Below are 20,374 nucleotides of genomic sequence, written 5' to 3' on the forward strand. Positions count from 1 at the left end.
AAAACCAGTGAAGTATTGGAAGACAAATAGCCTAGAAATCGAGATCTCTGAGATGGCGAGCAACCAAGAGCAGCAAAGCAGAAAGCCAGCTGAGGGCGAAGCAAAAGGGAAGGTGGAGGAAGGGCTGCCGATGAAGGACAGTCCGTACCTGCAGCATGATAACCTGGAGGATTACAAGCGCCAGGCATACGGAACAGAAGGCCACCAAAAGGTGGAGCCAGGGCGAGGTGCTGGCTCCACCGAAGCCCCCACAGTTTCCGGCGCCACTGTCTCCTCTCAGGGTGATATTTCTGCGCCTGAAGCTATTAACCAACAAGGAGTTCCTTAATTTAACTTAGTTTCCTTGCTTGTTTTTTTTTTTTTTAGCTTTTTGTTATGAAAAAATCTCATTGGCAATACAATGCATGTGTTTGTGTGAAGATTCAATAGAAATGCGAGCTTGCGTTTGGTATGGATTGCATTTTGTTTTGGGATCATGTAGTTGATTCAAGCTGTGTGTTGCAGGGATGATGGATGATGTTGATTATTCGATGCCCGTAGGCGTAGGGACGACTCCGGCATTTTTCTTAAAATGAAGACATTAACAATCATATTCTGGTCGCTCAAGTTCTTCGTGTATTGTAATTACACACACACATATATATGTGTGTGTGTGTGCGTGTGTGTGTTTATCAATACATTCCTTTAATCATTTTCTTGCAATTGATCTTGGAGAAGGCAAGATTAAGGGACATTACTTTGGAATTGAATCAAATCACGATGGCAAACTAGGTATATCTGATAGATTTTGAATATTCTTCTATCTTGTGAGGGAGGGATCAAGAAGTGGTAAACTTAAAAACCAATGTATTTTGGGACTGCTTCTGTAATACTCTTAGTTTCCACTCGCTGGTGGTAATTGTCATGCATTTATAAGGAATGTTATATTTTGTAAATGTAGGACCTAACTACATCATGAATGAGGCTTTTCTTTTTACAAGGGATAGCATTTCATTGATGAACAAGTACAATTATAAGTGTTGTCACAATGGTTGCATTTTTTCAGTGATTTGGAGATAATTTTCACACAAAAACAGTAATCTAATGATAGCGCAAGCAGCATCGGCACTAGCACAACTTCCTCATCTATTCTCTTAAATGTTAAATAGTTTTCACAGGTTGCCAACTCTAACTTTCTCGGTTTGAAACAAGTTGATATTTGTGCTGGGCCAAAGAGAGATTTAACTATGCCACCTCCGCTAGCAGTCGCGGATTCAGAAATTTACCATAATGGGGTCACGAACAAGAAGCTTCTGAAAACTAAATATATATACTTTCATTTGTAATTGGCGACGATATGTTCTCATATTTTAGAAACGTCGTATCACAATCAACATAATCAAATATATTTTTCATCGTATATAATTATGTTATTATTTAACCATTGATTTTCATTCATTTTTTATTGTATACAACCAAACTATCATTCAACCATTTTTTTTCATATGACGTGGATTCTTTACAATATTGATCACTAGAAAAGTTGTCTCTATTTTGAAAACGTTGTAGCTTTGGTATGTTTTAATTATAAAAATACTAATAAATGGTCTCTCTATTGTGTTTGCCTTAGCTATTATAAGAGTCATTTAAGTATTTAAAGGGGAGATATTTGAAGTTGTTGGGGTCAGTAGCAGCCAATACCCACATTGGCTCCGCCACTGTCTGCTGGTTAGCCGTATCCCTTTAATGAACCTAGGTGAAAATACACCTTGGTTCGTCCTAACCCAAGTTAAAATCCTCGACGAATATTCTTCGTTGGACTTATTCTCAACTGCAAAACTTCTTTGGCCAAGACTTCATCTTTAATTAGATAGACATATCCCTTTAAACTATATCTTATTCTTCACAAAATTATTATATTTCGCCGAGTAGACCACCTCTCTTCACACATGAGACTCTCGGCAAAACTCATAACCCAAAAAAATCGCTTCTAGAATCGGATTTACAAAAGTCCAACATGATAAGCCCTAGTTTAGTACTGAGGTGATTCTGAAAAAACTGGCTATCAAAAAAAGCTGTAAACATTCAGCTTCAGTTTTTTTACACAGTTTTGGGTGAAAAAAAGCCAAAAACACAAAGCTACAAAACCTAGCTTTTTTTCACATATGTTTTACATAAAAGTTTATCAAACACTATAATACTATTTTTTTTTTTTTTCAAAAGCACTTTTACAAAAAGTTTACCAAACACTCTGCTGGTTTATTTCACAGCTGCTTATTCTCACAGTACAGTACAAACAGTTTTTTTTCAAAGTATAACAATACCAAACCAAGTTGTCCCGCTAATGCTTCTTACTTTACAACCACTGAAATCTGGCCTAAACCTTAATAATCTTAATAAAATTACTGCCACCCCATCACATGATGTAATGAATTCATTCATAATTATTTTATCTATTTTATAAGACTATCCTCTATATGATCAACCATATAAACAAAAGAAACACCTTCATTCACCCAAAAAAGAAAAAAAGAAAGGAGGAATCTCAACTCCCATGAATGAACATAAACGATCGTACTACACCACTTGGAGCTTGGCATGCAATGGAAGGCAATCCACTTTGATTTCATAATTTCGATAGAGACAAACTCGGTCTCAGCTAATGGCCGGCCCCAGAGGCCACAAATTCCACACTTCCCTTCGTCACTCCCAAACAAGAAGAGGAGACACCACTATGCCACTGGGTCGCCTGCCCTGCCCCGCTTCTCCCATTCCTCCTTTATTGCTTTTTCGGCACTCCACTTGCTTTTTATCATATATATTTTGGCACACATCGTTTTCACTTCTCCAGTAGTCCAGATATTCTTATGAATAAGACTTGCATCTTCAATGAGAGAATACAAATGAACGGTTCATGATAAATATATTACTTGATAGTTGATACTCATTATCTTATTCTTTATCGGGTGACGTCACATGACAAATATCTATTAGATAATTGAGGTGACTTTTAAACATGCAACAAGCATTATTGGAATTATGCAATAATATCAATGGAGAATATCTCCTTGCGTAGAGTGATTTGAAATCACTTTTCTTTTATATACATAAATAGTGCAAATGAGATTGTACTGAATCATACAATGAATTATCCATAATTTGTATCGAACTTGTCATTAAGAAAGCTAAACTTTTTTTTTTTTTTTTTTTTTTCAAACAAAGAAAGCTAAACTTAAAACCTCATACTTAATAAAAAAAAAATATTGAAAGATAAAGCGAGTGGAAAAATCACTCCCTATATTTTTTATATTTTAAATTTGGGATGTTCTTCTGTTTATATTCCACATGTCTCACTTCCTCACACCCTCTAAGGCCTCTGACCCAACTCTATTTATAATTCTCTCATTTTCTCAACATCCTTGCAACCCTCATGTCTTCACAAAGAATAAAAAATTAAAAAAGAAAGAAAAAAAAAAAAAAAAAGGAGAACCCCAGTTCAGAAAACACAATGGCAGCAGTTCCAAACATTGCTGCTGATGATGAACAAGAAAGAGTACTTCTTGACGAAGATTTTGCCTCCGACGCTGACGAATTGGAGGAAGAACAAGAAGAAGATGAAGAGGAAGAAGTGTCACTCTGTGATCTTCCAGTGAATTTGATCAAACAGGATCAAACACAATTTTCCAATCTCAATCTCAAATCTGAGTCTTCCCATGTCGCCATTGAAAAGCAAGATCAAGAATTTGATTTCTGTTCGTCAATGCGTGGCGGGTTGAATAATTTGTTGGTAGACACAAAAATGTGTGCTGCAGATGAAGTGTTCTTCCAAGGCCAAATTCTACCTCTCCGCCTCTCCCTCAGCTCAGATACCCACTCCAACAGACCAACCAGTCAGTGTCCGTTGAGCGGTGTCGGGCTCAGAAGCAGCAGTTGCAGAAGCAGAAGTAGTCACAACTCATCATTCAGCAGCAGCACCAGCTCCACCACCACCACCACCACAACAGGCATTGCTTCAAAGCCAAGAGCAACAAGACCAAGAAACCAATTCTACACAGAACCAAGTCCAAAACTGCAAATCAAAATTCCGAATTCTCGATTAGAAAAGGCGGGCAGCCGGCATCATAAGTCCTCGATGTGGGATTTTTTCCGGTTGGGATTGGTGCGCACTCCCGACATGGAATTGCAGGATTTTAACAAGGTACTTCGTAGCAATTGTAGTACTAGTACTCGCGCGAATAACAACGCGAGAAATTCCGTCAGTCGAAATAGCAGCGTTAGTAGCACCAGCAGTACAAGTTTCATATCCAGCTACAACAATGCTGCTAGTGCTATTAGTGGTTTGAAGTCGGAGAATTTGAAACAGAAGAAGCAGAGCTTTTTTAGCAGTGTTCATGGCTGCAAGTGCTCGATCGAAACGGTGGCGTCTGATAACGTGATTTTCAAGAGCCGATCGAGCAGCGGTAGGAGTAGTAGTGCAAGTCACATCAATGAAGATGGTGGTGTAAGAGCGGCAGCAGCTGCTTCGATGCATGCCGCGTCGGAAGAAAAAGTAGCGACAAATTTGAAGATGATGACGAGGAAGAATAACAAGAAGCAGCAGCAAAGTTGTAAGCAAAAGGAAAAGCAGGCCCTTTCACATCACAGAACGTATGAATGGCTAAAGCAGCAGTCGCATGCAAACTCTCCTTTTCCTGTGCATGTTTAAAGTTGATGGCGGTGGTCGACGACCGGTGGTGGGGATAGGAAGTTAAAAAGGAAAATGATTTTTGTACGTCTCTTTTATTTTTCTGCACACTCGTTTATTTTTGTCCATCGGTTCCACTAACACTAAGTTATTTTGTGATTGACAAATTAAAATTTCAATTATATTTTAGGAAAATAATGGGATTTTAATATAATTGAAATTTATTTTTTGAGTGCTAGTTGAGTATACGTGGTATAAGGAGAAATGAGAAAGTTGTTAGCATTCTTCATGCCGGATAAACATAGTTGTGTTGAGAGAGAAAGATAGGTGTGCGGTTGAAATGAGAAAATTGCTAACATTCCTCATGCAGGTAAACGCAGTTGTGTCGAGAGAGAAAGAATGGTGTGCAAAAGTTATTTTTTTTCTAGCGTAAAAAAGGCTTTCCTCTGGAAAGCTATACGTGGATCCAATGTTTAGAAGGTTTTAGCTTTCTTGATGAAAGCTTGAAATATGGAAAAACAATTATATGCTCTCTAGCATGCATGCCTGCAATTTGCTTTATTCAACTATCATTTGTTTATCCTTTTTTTTTTTTTGGTTCGCTTTAATTTGAAATAATATTTACATTAGTTTTGCTGTTTGTTGTTAAACTTTTAGGCTCTTTGGGTTTAATTTTTATAATTAGCTTTGAATTTGAGGTTTAAATAAATAAATTCAATGATTAAGCATGGGTGGGTGTGATTGTGGTAGTCATGATTAAAGTGTGAGTAAGTTGAAGCTTTTTGGGTGGATGTTATAAGGGCACACGAGAAAGAGAGAGAAAGGGAGAGGTGGTGAAAAGCTAATGGAAGAGGGAACTCAAGAAGTTCTTTCAAAGTTCAAAAAGAATGGGAAAAAGATGTTTGGAAAAAGGCAAAAAAAAAAAAAAAAAAAAAATCTAAGAGAGCTGTTGAGAAAACTAAACAAGGAAAAGAAAAAAGTGGTAGGGTTTTTATCTTTTGACAACAAGGTATAAACTTGAAAGAAAATGATGGATTACATAAAATATCACATGGTAACGAGACTCCAGCTATATCTACAATTAGCAATCAACGACAAGAAATGGGGAGCTTGCTAAAAATCTAATAGGTTTTGACACAAGAAGTATGGACATTCTACGGATGGATGGATGAAAAACAACCAAATTGGCCCGGATTTATGATTTGGTTTGGTTTTCCACAAAGTATATAACTTTTATATTGAACCAAACCAAACCAAATGAGTATGAATCGATATGACTATGAATTCATTTATATTAACCTTCAGTTTGAACCAAGCTGAACGGAACTACTCCCTTCGTCCTTGATATTAAACCATCCATCTCCCCAAAACCAAACCCAGTGGCTCAAATATAATTCACATCTCCCTTACTCATTCACATTTTATCTCCCCCCCCCCCCCCTTCAGTTGCTTAGCCATCAATGACAACATACAACATTAGAAGCCGCAATTGAGTTAGATCTACTCAATTTGTGAGCCAAATTTGACATAATTGAGCTTTTAAATCTCAACGAAACCCAATTGAACCTAAGCTCAACAGTGTACTTTGGTTCGATTCGCAATTATTTTTCATCGAAACCAGACCGATTTGAACGAACAATGAAGATGGGTTTTTAATCAAATTGAGCTTTAGTTGGGCACATTGCCAGCCATTGGAGATGGTTTTAAAACCCGACTTCATAGTAGACCCAAAATGCCGTCAAACTAAGAGTCTGCATGTTCCAATTTGTTTCCCTTCAAAAATGATAACCAAACCAATTAAAATATAAGGCCATCTCCAACCGAAAGAGGGCCAGAGGGCGACTTCATAGTAGACCCAAAATGTCGTCAAACTAGGAGTCTGCATGTTTCAATTTGTTTCCCTTCAAAAATGATAACCAAACCAATTAAAAAATAAGGCCATTTCCAACCGGAAGAGGGCCAGAGGGCCTCCAAGAAATTAATATTTTAATGAACAATGTAGGGCCATATTTCTTACCATCTCCAACCGAGGGGCTAGAGGACCATAGGCCAAACATAGCCCTATGACAAAAAATCATCTCTAACCGAGGGCCAAACATAATTTATTATTTAAATTTAAAAACTACAACAACTTAAATTTAAAGTCTATAATCATCATCATCTTCATCATCCGTCATTATAGGAGTATAGTCGGAGGTAAACAACTACCATCGGGCCATAATTTTCTTCTTTTTCCTATTCCATAATTTTCTTCTTTTTCCTACCAAAATAGGCCTTACTCATTGGAGTGTAATTCAAAGTGTTCCTTTGCATATTTCTATTGTCCATCTCTTCTTGTATTTGTTTGGCCCGTTCTTCATGCCTACGGTTCCTTTCTTCCACAACAATGGTATTTTGCTCTACCATGAATTGCAAAGAGGCAGCCACTTCCTGTTGAAAGGCGATATCATCATTTGCCTTGCCATTTTCCTTCAATTTTCGGGCTTTGTTTCGTCCCATAGCCCTAGGTATGGAACCTTCACCTAAAGACATATTTTCTACCCTTGTCTCTTGAATGGTAGGAGATCCATCTTCATCCCCATCTACAGTCGAGGATGCAGTTCCGAACATTGGCGTAGAACCTACTCTGTGTTGAGGTGGATCTTCAAATAACACCTACCCTTTACAAATTTCCCAACAACCGTGATGTTGAAAAGGTTTCGAGCTGCCCTCCATATACAATTCCTTCGCTTGGTGTACCTAGAAAATATAATTACAAAAATTAAAGGAAATTAATTTACAAAATTAAATGTAATATAATTAAATATTTAAAATAAATTATGAAAACACTTACTTCGCCGTAGTAATTGACGCCGCTTTCTTGTCTACTCGCAGTTGTTAACAGTATTTGATGCCATTTATTCAAACTTGGATGAAGATGTTTCTTCCATCTTGAAGAGCAACTCTCATGGTTTCGGGTATTCGGTGGAGTGGTGCCTTCGTAGAACTCATAGTATTTTTTGGACACACGAGTCCAAACACCTTCACTTGTTTGAGAAGTCCCCCTCACACTATCTTCTGAAACCCATCTATAAGCCCTGCAAAGAGCTTCATCTTCTTTTCGGGTCCAAGCCCTACCTTTCATTGCAGATGTGGCCATTTGAAAATTATTGAAAAAATTGAAGGAAAGATTATTGGAAGAGGTAAGAAAATAGAATGTGAAGAATTGAAATAGAAAGAAGTGAGATAGTATGAAATTGTGAAATTATATAGGAATGGCTTACATATTTATAGGAAAAAAAAAAAAGGGGAAATTTTTTAATTTGGTTGAAAAAAAAAAAAAAAAATTCAAAACCAACGGTAATTGACGTCAGCTACCATTGGATTCAAATTTTTGCCCAGCCCTGGGCCGGCTGGGTTAGGCTAGTCGGTTGGCCCTTTTCTCTTCTTTTTTTTTTTGGGCCCGGTGGGGCCCACAAGCCATTTGGCATGGCCCTCGGTTGGAGACGGTTTTCGTGTCATTTCGGATTATTTTCGGCTCTCTGACCCTCTGGCCGGATCGGTTGGAGATGGCCTAACATGTTTGATTTGATTCCAGTTTAACAAAAATTCTTAAAGAAACTGAACCAAATCAAACTAATGTTAAACCTTTTGGTACTGGTGGTTTCAGCCTTAATTTTATATGTTATTCTTTCATTTTTCTTCAACCTTATAGTCCAATTACGAAAATTCAATAATTTGAAACATACTTTTCTTATGATACATCAAATCATCCTAAAATCCAACATAACATCAAACTTCCAAGTTTAGTGATCAATATAATATAGTTACAACTCAAAGAGCTTCAATTTTCCATCAACCTTGAAAATCAACTTTCTTTCTGCTTACCTAATTATTAGCCAATAAAAAGATTTAAATTTGTAAAATAAAATCATTTAAATATCAATGTGTAAATTGTTAGTTCCGTTTGATTCAGGTCGGGTGACAAAATCTCAAACATTTAATCAAATCAAACCAAACCAAATTAAAAGCTAGATAGTAAAATTTATCATTTACAATTTTTTTTTCTTTATAAATGTGGAAGTGGGTTTCATTTGCATCTTAAGAAATTAACTTGTAAGTTTCTTCTTCGAAACTTATCAAGAAAGTGCTAAATCTCTTGTTTTACATTGTTTTTTAGTAGCCTTGCTTTCTACGTTCTATTTTTTATTTTTGGCTGATATGATGTATACCACTTGTTGCTTGTAGCCTCATATTTTTTTTATTATTTTTTGTTTTGTTTTGTTTTGAATAAACGATATTATCTACACTAAGAGAATGTGGGTGTGGGCTAAGCCTCACAATAGGATAGCAATAATGCGGTTCAAATTTACATTTGGTGAGAGCCAAACCTAAAACATCTCACTAACAAGTGAAAAAAAATACCACTAAACCGTAGTACTAAGTGCTGCATATCTTAGTGGTGTGAGTTTCAATGGATCCTTGTTATATAAATGCTAAACTATGTGTTTTATATTTTTCTTTTCAGTTGGTTATTAACCCAGAAATTTCTTCTGAAATATTTCCTTAGAAAAAGAAAATGAATTAGGGACGGGAGAAACCACATTTCCAAAAACATTCAAAGAGTGCGGAATTTTCTAAAGCATATTGTCTGTTCAAAGTATTTAATTGACCTAGTTATAATGGAATGGCCAACTTTTAACTCGACAGGAAACTTCGACATTGATATCGACTTTTTTGGTCTCCTCACATCTCTACTAAATTTACAGGAAATACATATTTGGTTGTTTCCTAGTAACATTCCAAGGGCTGAGGAGAATAGCGTTCATGCATGCATGCAGTCGAGTTTTAAAATTGATACTTTGGATGCGGTCTCTGGTCCCTAGTCCTTAACACTCTTTGACTAAAATCTTAATGGTATTGAAAGTTTGATCAAAGTTCACTGACTTTGTACACCTCATTATATTACTATTAATATTGATATTTTTATAGTTTTGACATTAATTGTTTGATATTTTATGAGATTTATAATCTTATAAATTTAAAATTCCTCATTATAATGCTATTAGAAACAACTACAATAAAAAAATTCAAATATTTTGATTGAATAGATGGATAAAAACTATGTAACAATGGGAAATAATAAATGGCAAAAGAATGTATCCATAGTGTTAAATGATTAAAAAATTATGAGTGTAAATGAAATTTTTAAAAATATGGGCGAAAAAAGAAATTAATACATGGGTACAAATTAAAACTAAAAAGAAAATACTACAAATTTTTTGAAAAAAGTTGCTAATTAAAAGTGGGTACAAACTAAAAATATAAATATATGATACAAAGTTTAGCCATAAAACATAAATATACCATATGTAATCTTTCTATCATTGATTAATTATACGATGTCACGTGATGGTAAACATATGGGTACAAATACAAATAAAACTTTAAAAAAAATGGGCACAGTACAAATTAAAACTAAAAAGAAAATTGGTACAAATTAAAAAAATTTGCAAATTAAAAATAGGTACAAACTAAAAATAAAAATATATGATAAAAAATTTAGTCATAAATATAAATATACAAATTGTAACATTTTTAACACTAAGGGGGCGTTTGTTTGCCCTCACTAACTGGGACTGGACTGGACTGGACTAGCTATTAGTCCAATACTGTGTTTGTTCCATGCTGGGACTAACATTAATGAGACTAAAGGGGACTAGCATGGACAAAACCCTTCACTAAGAGGTCTTAGTGAGACCCCCCAATAACCATGGGACTAGCTAAGACTATCTTCTATTTCTCGTCCTTGTCATGCTCAACGACCACTCCCGACAGACTCCTTGTCATCGCCGGTCACCTAGATCAATCATTAACTTCCCGACTTTCTTTCAAATCCATTTCACAACCAACTTTCATATAAAATATACCAAATTGAAGCTGGGAGTGACAAGATTACGATTTTAATTGAATCGAGGCCAAAATGTGGTCGAATGTGGTCGGAAAATGGTCTGGAAGTCTCGGCCTGTTTGGGCTTCTTCAAATCCATGAAAAATTCGAGCATGCAAAGCTAAGATCTCAGTCCAGGGATGGTGATGAATTTTTTGGCGGTGCTAACTTCATCCAATTTAATGAGGGTTGGCCAAAAAACACATCGGGAAACATGCAACTCGTCGGGAAAATTGGAGCCGTGAGGTTCCGTTCGAACAACGCATAGCTAGAGAGGGATGGAGGACAGAGAAATAGAGACTGGAATCAATAAGGAGTTTGACCAGGAATGAGAAAGAGACATGAATTGAGAGGTCTGAGAGGAAAAAAAAAGGGAGAGGGTGGGACGATGAGAGAAAAGGAAAAGAGTGGGACGGAAATGATAGGAAAAGATGGAGAAAAAGATAAGATCATAATAAAATATTAATAATTTATATATTAAATAAAATAATATTAGAATTTGTTATTATCCAACTTTTTAGTCCAAAAATGCACCAAACGCTTCACTAAGTTAGTCCAGTTTAGTCTAGTCTAAGCCAGTCCAGCTTAGTCCTTTAAGCTAATCCAGTCCGAGATAGTCCGGCGCAACAAACGCCCCCTAAAGGAATATGTGACATCCCACATCGCCCAGGGAAGTGATCCTTATATGTATATTCTCATCCTTACCTAGCACGAGGCATTTTGGGAGCTCACTCGCTTCGGGTTCCGTAGGAACTCCGAAGTTAAGCGAGAAGGGGGCTAGAGCAATCCCATGATGGGTGACCCACTGGGAAGTTGCTCGTGAGATCCCAAAAACAAAACCGTGAGGGAATGGTAAGCCCAAAGCGGACAATATCGTGCTACGGTGGTGGAGCGGGCCCGAGGAGTAGTCCCTCCCGGGTCGGGATGTGACATTGGTATCAGAGCCTAACCCTGGTCGCGTGTGTGCCGACGAGGACGTCGGACCCCTAAGGGGGGTGGATTGTGACATCCCACATCGCCCAGGGAAGTGATCCTTATATGTATATTCTCATCCTTACCTAGCACGAGGCATTTTGGGAGCTCACTCGCTTCGGGTTCCGTAGGAACTCCGAAGTTAAGCGAGAAGGGGGCTAGAGCAATCCCATGATGGGTGACCCACTAGGAAGTTGCTCGTGAGATCCCAAAAACAAAACCGTGAGGGAATGGTAAGCCCAAAGCGGACAATATCGTGCTACGGTGGTGGAGCGGGCCCGGGGAGTACTCCCTCCCGGGTCGGGATGTGACAGAATAAATTTCAAAATAAAAAATACTTTATTATTGAAATAATTAATGATGTTATTAATACTCAAGGACCTTGATAAAAAATTGAAAATGAATAAGGTTTTAATCAATCAAGTAGCAAAAAGAGGGATGAGAACCTAATTTCTCCTTTAGAAATATAAAAAATTCAAAGATAAATGAGAGATGCTTCTATTAGACAACATGATTGTACTTTGTGATAAATAGTTCCTCTTTGGGGGGCATCCAATAAAATTGGAATGGAACTTTGTGATAAAAATATGAGGTGATTGAGAGTTTATGAAGAGTCCTACTTTTGAGAGAGTTTCCTTAACATTTCTCAATAATTAAATAGAAAGTTGGAACTATAGAGATGAGCTAGCCATAATGAACAGGATGGCTGGTGTTACCAAAGACGACTCAAAACACCCGCCATTGAAACTGACAAGGGAGAGTTGTCCTAGGGTTTGTTTTCTTTCTTTTCAATTCACCCACTCTGAGACCTTGATATCAAATAGTTCTGCAACGCTCCAAAAATTTTATACGGAAGCTAACTACGGTGATAGGCACAAAATGTCATAGTTACCCTTTATGTTATTAACCATACTAACATTTCTCTCTTTGACGATTTTTCCACTAATATTTAATCTCGTTTATTTTATGGCTGCATCTAACTTCTCGTTAGACTGTCTACGTACCCTTCGGAGGGATCAAGCCAAGCGTAGTTCACAATCCATTTTACACATTTTAGAAAAACAGCACTCTTGGACCAAGTTTAGGCTCCCTTTGGAACATTCAAAACTAAACCAAATCGTGTAATTATATATGAGTTTTGAAGCTTGTGTTCTGTACTTTAAAAGCATATAAATTTTGTGGAAAACGGAGCTCTAAATTGGAAGTTATGCCAAGAAGAAAAATGGAGTCTTGAAACTGGAAACCCAGTTTTCTGCTGCTCTTTGGCAGCTCGCGACCCAAGTTTAAATAAGGTTTTGATCAACCAAAACTCAACGGAACTGAGTGAAAACAATTGGGTTACGATCATGAACATATGTACTTTCAACACACTAAAATTTTTCTCCAAAGGAGCACATAAAGACCTAGAAATTAAGAGCCAAAGAAGGCTACTTGAAACTTGAGTTTTCTTTGCAACTTACGTAACAGCCCACTCCAAATTCATATAACAAATCCCAAAATACTTCTAGGTAGTCCAGAAGTCATGCATACAACATCCAAAACTAACAAGGCTCAAAATTAACAAGAAATTGACCTTTTGAACTAAACCCTTAATCAAGAAATTTGATCTACAAACCCAATCCGAATTACCCAACTCTAATTCATGTTTAGACTGGTTCATTGAATGATAGAAAACCCTAAATAAAACTAAGAACTCCAAATATATCATGGCAGTTTCAATTCAACTTAAGGAAATTAAATTCGAAAATCAAGATAATCAAGGAACAAGGAATTTACCCTTCAAATCTCTAAATCCTTCCTTCACAATCACGTTTTCTAACTCTCAATTTCTCTGCCAAACACTCCCTCTCCAATTTTTGTCTAAAATGGAGAACAATTTTCTTCCAAAAGCTATGGAAGAGCCACCTCCTCCCTTGTGACATCCCACATCGCCCAGGGGGTGATCCTTAAATGTATATTCTCATCCCTACCTAGTACGAGGCATTTTGGGAGTTCACTGGCTTCGAGTTCCGTAGGAACTCCGAAGTTAAGCGAGAAGGGGGCTAGAGCAATCCCATGATGGGTGACCCACTGGGAAGTTGCTCGTGAGTTCCCAAAAACAAAACCGTGAAGGAATGGTAAGCCCAAAGCGGACAATATCGTGCTACGGTGGTGGAGCGGGCCTGGGAAGTGATCCGCCCCGGGCCGGGATGTGACAAATTGGTATCAGAGCCTAACCCTGGCTGTGGTGTGCCGACGAGGACGTCGGGCCCCTAAGGGGGGTGGATTGTGACATCCCACATCGCCCAGGGGGTGATCCTTAAATGTATATTCCCATCCCTACCTAACACGAGGTCTTTTGGGAGCTCACTGGCTTCGAGTTCCGTAGGAACTCCGAAGTTAAGCGAGAAGGGGGCTAGAGCAATCCCATGATGGGTGACCCACTGGGAAGTTGCTTGTGAGTTCCCAAAAACAAAACCGTGAGGGAATGGTAAGCCCAAAGCGGACAATATCGTGCTACGGTGGTGGAGCGGGTCCGGGAAGTGATCCGCCCTGGGGCCGGATGTGACAATCCTCCTTTTTTTTTTTGGGTGTTTTAACGAAAAGTCCACGGTACTGTTCACTTTAACGAAAAACCACATTTTTACACTAAAAAGTCAATCCTGGTACTATTGACTTTACCCTTTATTTTGTTCTTATCATTAAAACTCAAAGTTTTCAAACCATTTTCATTAGTTTTCCTTTTTTTTTTCCTTCCCTCCTTTCCCCTTTTTCTTCCCTCTTATTTGTCTCCTCTCTTTTTCCCCCAACCATAGCTACACACGTGGTTTATCTCCACCAGGCCTTTAATTTCTCAATTAAATTTTCATAACCATAAATCGATTTATTTTCGATTTTCTCCACATATTCATAATTATGAATATCTAATTCATATATTTAAATTTTCAGGATATTACAAGTTCGTTCTTATATTAGTCGAATATAGTTGTGGGGTCGTGATTTTTCAGGGCCGAAGTAAGACGAATCAGGATGCGAATACCCCAAAAGTCTTTGATGGACTCAACATTTTCCCAACAGAGTTGAATAAACAGAGCAGCGATGCCATTATCATCCAGTTCCAAAGCAGTGGGCGAAATCCGATGACTTCACTCAAATTGACCATGCCTGTTCCACAAGATATGAAAACCTAATCCAACAAGTAATCAACAAGTTTCTTATAATTTTGGCATGCGCCACAAGTAATTACACTCCTAAGAGAATGCAATATTAACTTTCTAGATATCATTTGGGATCTCCTGGTTTAATACAGATCCGAAAAGGTCTCATTCTCAAATGGTATAAATACACTCTTCTATGGTTCATCTCTAGTAACGCAATTATCACACACTTATTCTCTTGCCTATGCTTGAGTTTCATAATATTGCTGACTAACTTGACGGTCGGAGAGTCTTTTATCGGCACACCTCAGTCTTTAGCTACTTACGATTGTTTACTATTTTGCATGTAAACGGATTTGTGCGTCTCTAACCTCCATGGCAGCGTGCAAATTTAATTCCAACAATAATAATGTTTGGGTCGTTTGGAACTGCTTCTTCTTTAAAAAGTGCTTATGCTCAGAATCACTTCTAATAAAAGCGCTTATATTAAAAGCAAATCAATTTTTTTTTAATAAAAGTTCAAATGCTCCCTGAAAAAGCATGTCTATTACGTTTTTTGAACTCATAAACTTTTTTAACTTTTTTTTTGTTGCCAAACATGATCAGAAGTGCTTTTTATAATTAAGAAACGATTTTAGTTAGTTAAAAAGCTCTTCCAAACAAGCTCATGTACTTCAACAATAGGAATCAAATGGTTCCTTCTTCTTTTTCTAATATTATCATGGATCATAAGTCAAATGGCAAAACCAAGACTTAATCCTCGGAAAATCAAGGGGTCTCCACGACTTCATGAGTTGTGAGTCCTATCCCATATTCCTAAAACACACCATAACACTTGTTTTCCAAAATTTTAATAAAGATAATAAAGAACATGATTCCTTCTCTTTCTCCTTCGTCTAACAAAGCTCTAGATAAGTTTTCTCCGTCCACTCACCACCACATTCCAAAATTAAAACCCCATCTTTTAATTAAACGACTAATTGGTTTCATTAAATCGCTAATCATCTATCTATTTACATATAAAGGGAGAAAGAATAATGAAGCTTTTATAATTCAAAAAATTAACCGTTCAAAAGAAATTCGCAAAAAAAAAAACTGCACAGGTAAATTGTAATTGGACAATGTGTGATTAATAATAATAATTTTCAAACAGAAAAAAAAAAAAAAAAAAAAAAAAACTAGTCCCAATAACCATCATTAAAAGTTAAAACGCACCAAAGTCTGGCTTTTGGGCCTCGCCCAATATAATCCTTCATTTACCCTTTAACACGGGATCCCCACGTCCCTCTCTTTTTATTCCAACACAACACCCCAACTACCAAACCAAAACCCGCGAATTCCTCTTCCTGTTTTTCCCCAAAACCATAGGGAAAATCCAAGTACAACCAGAGAACCCAAGCTGACAATGATGTTGGACATGTGTAGGAGGCCGTTGGAGAAGTGTTTTGGTGGCGGAGACGGCGGCGATGGCCTGCTTTGGCACATGGACCTCAAGCCACACTCTTCTGGGGACTATTCGATTGCAGTGGTTCAAGCAAATTCGGCGCTGGAAGATCAGGGACAGGTGTTCTCATCTCCTTTCGCAACGTACGTTGGAGTCTATGACGGCCATGGCGGTCCTGAAGCTTCCCGCTTCATTACCAACCGACTCTTCCCCTTTCTTCACAGTGAGTAATACGCCCATCTCCAGAAATGCCCACGTTCTTGTTTTTCTTTCATTTCAATTAGGAGATATATGTATTGAGACCAGGAAGATTCCCAGTTGACTTATTGATCTCACAGATTTTTTTAGTTTTTTTGGCTAAGCAATTTGAAAGAAATTCAGATGCTACTTTTATTTCTTTTCCTTTTAACATTTATTTCAACAAAAAAAGAACAAAGGAATTGTGTTTTTCTTCGAAATTAAGGTTGTTTGGTGTTCCCTCAGAGTTTGCAACCGAACAAGGTGGACTGTCGGAGGATGTGATAAGGCAGGCATTTGATGCAACAGAGGAGGAGTTCTTGGAGTTGGTTAAGCGATCATGGATGGTGCGGCCGCAGATTGCTTCAGTAGGATCGTGTTGCCTGGTTGGTGCAATTGCGGATGGTCTTTTACATGTGGCTAATCTCGGAGATTCGAGGGCAGTCCTTGGCAGGAGATCATCGGATGGGCAGGCGGTGGTGGCAGAGCGGTTGTCTACGGATCACAATGTTGCAGTGGAGGAAGTGAGGAAGGAGGTTAAGGATCTTCACCCTGATGATGCGCACATTGTGGTGTTTACGCGTGGAGTTTGGCGAATTAAGGGCATTATTCAGGTACTAAATGTGGGTTTTTTTTTTTTCAGTTCGTGAATCATCTTGCTGATCATTATTTCAGATACTAGTGGAATACTAGAGTTTCATTCAGGTTACCTTCATTGTAGTGTAGTGTTAATTTATGATGGTTCTATTGGTTAACGTATTTAGGGGTTGTTCGAAAAACTTAGTTCAAATGGTAAGTTATTTGGAATCTGAACCCGAGGTTTGATTTCAGTGATGCATAAGAATCTGGGGAAACTTGTCCCCTACTGCAACTAAAAGAATCTTATGAAACTTTGTGGTACGAGCGTAATGAAATTGTGTGCTTGTACTTTAGGATGTCCGCGATTATTAGCTCTAGTCCTATGAAGAGGAGATTCCCTGTAATATGTTGTTTTGTCCTGCGGTAATACAAGCGGCTAATCGTCTCATGCCTTTCATTATTGCCATCTTACAGCATATTGTTCGAGGGCATGAACCTCGTCCTAGAAAGTCCTGCTCTGATTAGGTGCATTGCATGAACCGTATCTTACAGCTTTTCTTTCTTGACGAGTACGAAGGAAAAGTCCACTTTTTTGTGGATATGGTATTCTCTCATTGTTTTTCCAGATCCATCTACTTTCACAGGTTTTCCTCTTTACTCTTTAGCCGCTTTCTAGGCAGCTAAGAATTTAAGTATATGAAGCAAATGGGATGGTGGTTCATGAAATGCTCATTAAAGCCTAAAATGTATTGTATTGTGTGACTAGCAAATCATGGTCGGGTGGATTCTTTGTATCTCATTTGTTGAAGTCCGCTCTCATATGCAATTAAGAGATATGACAAGTTTCAGGCTCATTACGGAAACACACATATAGCAAACATACTCCAGCGGCCTTGTGACGAAAGTTCAGTTTGGTGGTAGTCAACTTTATAAATCCTAAATACCTTGTGAAAGTGAATGTAATATTCTTGTGAGTTGTTGCTTTATCTCGTTGGTACTTTCCTGTGCTTATTGTCTGATGAAACCTCCCCTTTGTAGGTCTCAAGGTCAATTGGTGATGTCTACTTGAAGAAACCTGAGTTTAACAGAGATCCTCTCTTTCACCACTTTGGCATGCCCGTTCCTTTAAAGAAGCCTGTAATGACAGCAGAACCCTCTATAGTAGTTCGAAAGTTACAGCCACAGGACATGTTTTTGATATTTGCAACAGACGGTCTCTGGGAGCATTTGAATGATGAAACAGCCGTGAAAATCGTCTCCAAAAATCCAAGAGCTGTAAGGCCCCGACAAAGTTCAGTTCTGTGTTAGTTTTCTGTATTGTAAAAATTTTAAGATGTTGAGAACTTAAGAGTTGCTCATAATTTAATTACAGGGAATAGCAAAGCGATTGGTAAGAGCTGCCATCGGTGAGGCTGCAAGGAAAAGACAATTGAGATATGACGATATAAGAAGAATTGAAAGGGGGGTAAGGCGCCATTTCCACGACGATATCACCGTAATAGTGATATTCCTAGATCATTCACAAGTTTCCTCAAATGCTAGTCTCAAGGATGAGAGCCTCTTTAACTACACTAATGTCCCTGTCGATATATTTTCAATGAACGAAGAAGCAGCAGACAGATCACTCCACACCTTCCCATGAAAGAAATCGGTGGCATAAAATTTGCATCTGTTGTGTAAATAGAATGAGAAAATTTAAACGTAGGTGCAGCAGACTGCGAGATTTTACAGGAAAGGTGGTGGCTTGTACATAGTTTGATGGCAAGATTGAAGGTGCTGTTGAATTCTCGGCGTTGAGCTTCGACTTCATTTGCAGCTCTCTCTCTCTCGTCAGTGTATAATTTGTTGTGATTTCCCACATTGTGTATATTACTGGGATTTATTTATAGAAGCTTAAATTTATCTTGAACTGCAATTCACAGTCATGATAGTTTGATAAACTGGACGAGAGTGATGCCGCTGTGATGGTATTTGGAAAATGATTTTTGCACTCATGTTTACTTTTGTATTTTGATTCTCTTTTGATTTGTTGAATCTAATATATGAATTTTTATGCACTCTTTTAAAATCCTAATTGAATATTCATGGATTTTCACTCTTCTAAAATTCCTCCAAATTGCGATTGAATACCACGTCTAAATTTAGGAATAAACATTTTGGTGTGCATGCAAGGCTAATTCCGCACGGTCTTGTGTTCTAACTTTTCACTTTGCAATGAGCAATCGGTTTTCCAAGCTAAACACAAAATGTGTCGTGTTTGAATATTTTCTATAATGATCAATACGACTAAATGATCACATAAGAAATCTTAATTGTCAGTGTAATCAAACACTCATAAACTCATCGTGTCCCGTTTATAGTGTTTCCCTTTTTTCGGCGGCCTAAGCACATAGGCTCATCATTTCACTCTTATAAAATTCATCAATTTTTCGAGATGAATTAATTCGACACTTGAATGTTGTAGTTCGTTAAAAAGAACCAACGTAAGATTAAGTGCATGGACATGGAAGTTGTTTTGTTTCAAGATTGACATACCAAACTCATACTAATAGTCACGTGGTTTCTTCAACTTTTGTATGTGGTGCCAATGCGGCAGGTATTCCATGTGAACCACCGGCCCACCGCCTTCAAAGTTTTCAGGAAAATACAAGACACTGTCACACCACCAACCCCAACAAAACAAACAAGTAGTTGATACTAATTTGACGGGTATTAATTCCACTGATTTATTTCTCGACACATGTTACAAGAGGCACCATGCCCACTGTTTATTTCTTTTCCTCTAAAAACATAGAATGAGGATCCTATGCGGATCTTCTTTGTGAAGATCTTGGGATCTTAGGGATCCTCAAATCGTATCGGTTTATCGTATATCGTACGGTTATAAATTATTTTAAATTAAATATGAATCATATCTGACAAAAACTGACCGCACGATATACGATGAGTGAAGATGATTTGAGAAGCTCCAAGATCCTCCTAGACAAACATAGACCTTCTCACAAATTAAAGAATTAGATTGTTTTATATTATCAATTGATCTTCTCGTGGAATTTTTATTTTTTTTATTGTATCAAAATATATTGACTTGCGTGTAAAGTTCAATGACTATATGTGTTACACATCACTTAGTATGTGTGTTCACATATTAGGCTTAAAAATTTGTCATACGTGAGGAGACGTATGAACAGTATCAATCTCACACATCACACCAGGAAAATAAAGAACCTTGCAAGTTACATGGGCTTATAAGAGTTAGATTACTACCTATGTTGCTAGATTATTTCTCATATTATTAATTAATTTTATATTAGAACCTCAATTTTTTTAAATTAATTAATGGATCGAATGATTGCTATTGGAATATATAACTTAAGTTATACCGTTATAGTCTAACAACGCAAGTCTCACATG

At 37.5% G+C, this 20,374-nt stretch overlaps 3 protein-coding genes across 3 annotated transcripts; all 3 read left to right on the forward strand.

Moving 5' to 3' along the window:
* LOC137731408 (uncharacterized) lies at positions 1-935 on the forward strand. Its single transcript, XM_068470520.2, has 2 exons — positions 1-281; positions 505-935. The coding sequence occupies exons 1-2, from the start codon at positions 53-55 to the stop codon at positions 573-575; spliced, it is 300 nt and encodes a 99-aa protein (XP_068326621.2). The 5' UTR covers positions 1-52; the 3' UTR covers positions 576-935.
* A 2,406-nt stretch (positions 936-3,341) lies between these two features.
* On the forward strand, positions 3,342-5,302 carry LOC137728869 (uncharacterized). The gene has a single exon (XM_068467662.2). It carries the CDS (start codon positions 3,488-3,490, stop codon positions 4,682-4,684), a length of 1,197 nt encoding a protein of 398 aa, XP_068323763.2. The 5' UTR covers positions 3,342-3,487; the 3' UTR covers positions 4,685-5,302.
* Positions 5,303-15,970: 10,668 nt separating this feature from the next.
* Positions 15,971-18,954, forward strand: LOC137708633 (putative protein phosphatase 2C 78). Its single transcript, XM_068447756.2, has 4 exons — positions 15,971-16,367; positions 16,628-16,995; positions 17,999-18,235; positions 18,333-18,954. Exons 1-4 carry the CDS (start codon positions 16,106-16,108, stop codon positions 18,600-18,602), a joined length of 1,137 nt encoding a protein of 378 aa, XP_068303857.1. The 5' UTR covers positions 15,971-16,105; the 3' UTR covers positions 18,603-18,954.
* Positions 18,955-20,374: the final 1,420 nt, after the last annotated feature.

Source organism: Pyrus communis, chromosome 15 (genome assembly GCF_041283825.1).
Source record: "Pyrus communis isolate YQ-2024b chromosome 15, ASM4128382v1, whole genome shotgun sequence".
In the NCBI taxonomy this organism is placed as follows: Eukaryota; Viridiplantae; Streptophyta; class Magnoliopsida; order Rosales; family Rosaceae; genus Pyrus; species Pyrus communis.

Excerpts from the sequence above, each read along its gene's own strand:
- LOC137731408 (XM_068470520.2), top strand. The coding sequence starts at position 53 with ATGGCGAGCAACCAAGAGCAGCAAAGCAGAAAGCCAGCTGAGGGCGAA. Across the intron at positions 282-504 it reads CGCCACTGTCTCCTCTCAGG|GGATGATGGATGATGTTGAT; the intron begins GTGATATTTCTG and ends TGTGTGTTGCAG.
- LOC137728869 (XM_068467662.2), top strand. The coding sequence starts at position 3,488 with ATGGCAGCAGTTCCAAACATTGCTGCTGATGATGAACAAGAAAGAGTA.
- LOC137708633 (XM_068447756.2), top strand. The coding sequence starts at position 16,106 with ATGATGTTGGACATGTGTAGGAGGCCGTTGGAGAAGTGTTTTGGTGGC. Across the intron at positions 16,368-16,627 it reads ACTCTTCCCCTTTCTTCACA|AGTTTGCAACCGAACAAGGT; the intron begins GTGAGTAATACG and ends GTGTTCCCTCAG. Across the intron at positions 18,236-18,332 it reads TCTCCAAAAATCCAAGAGCT|GGAATAGCAAAGCGATTGGT; the intron begins GTAAGGCCCCGA and ends ATTTAATTACAG.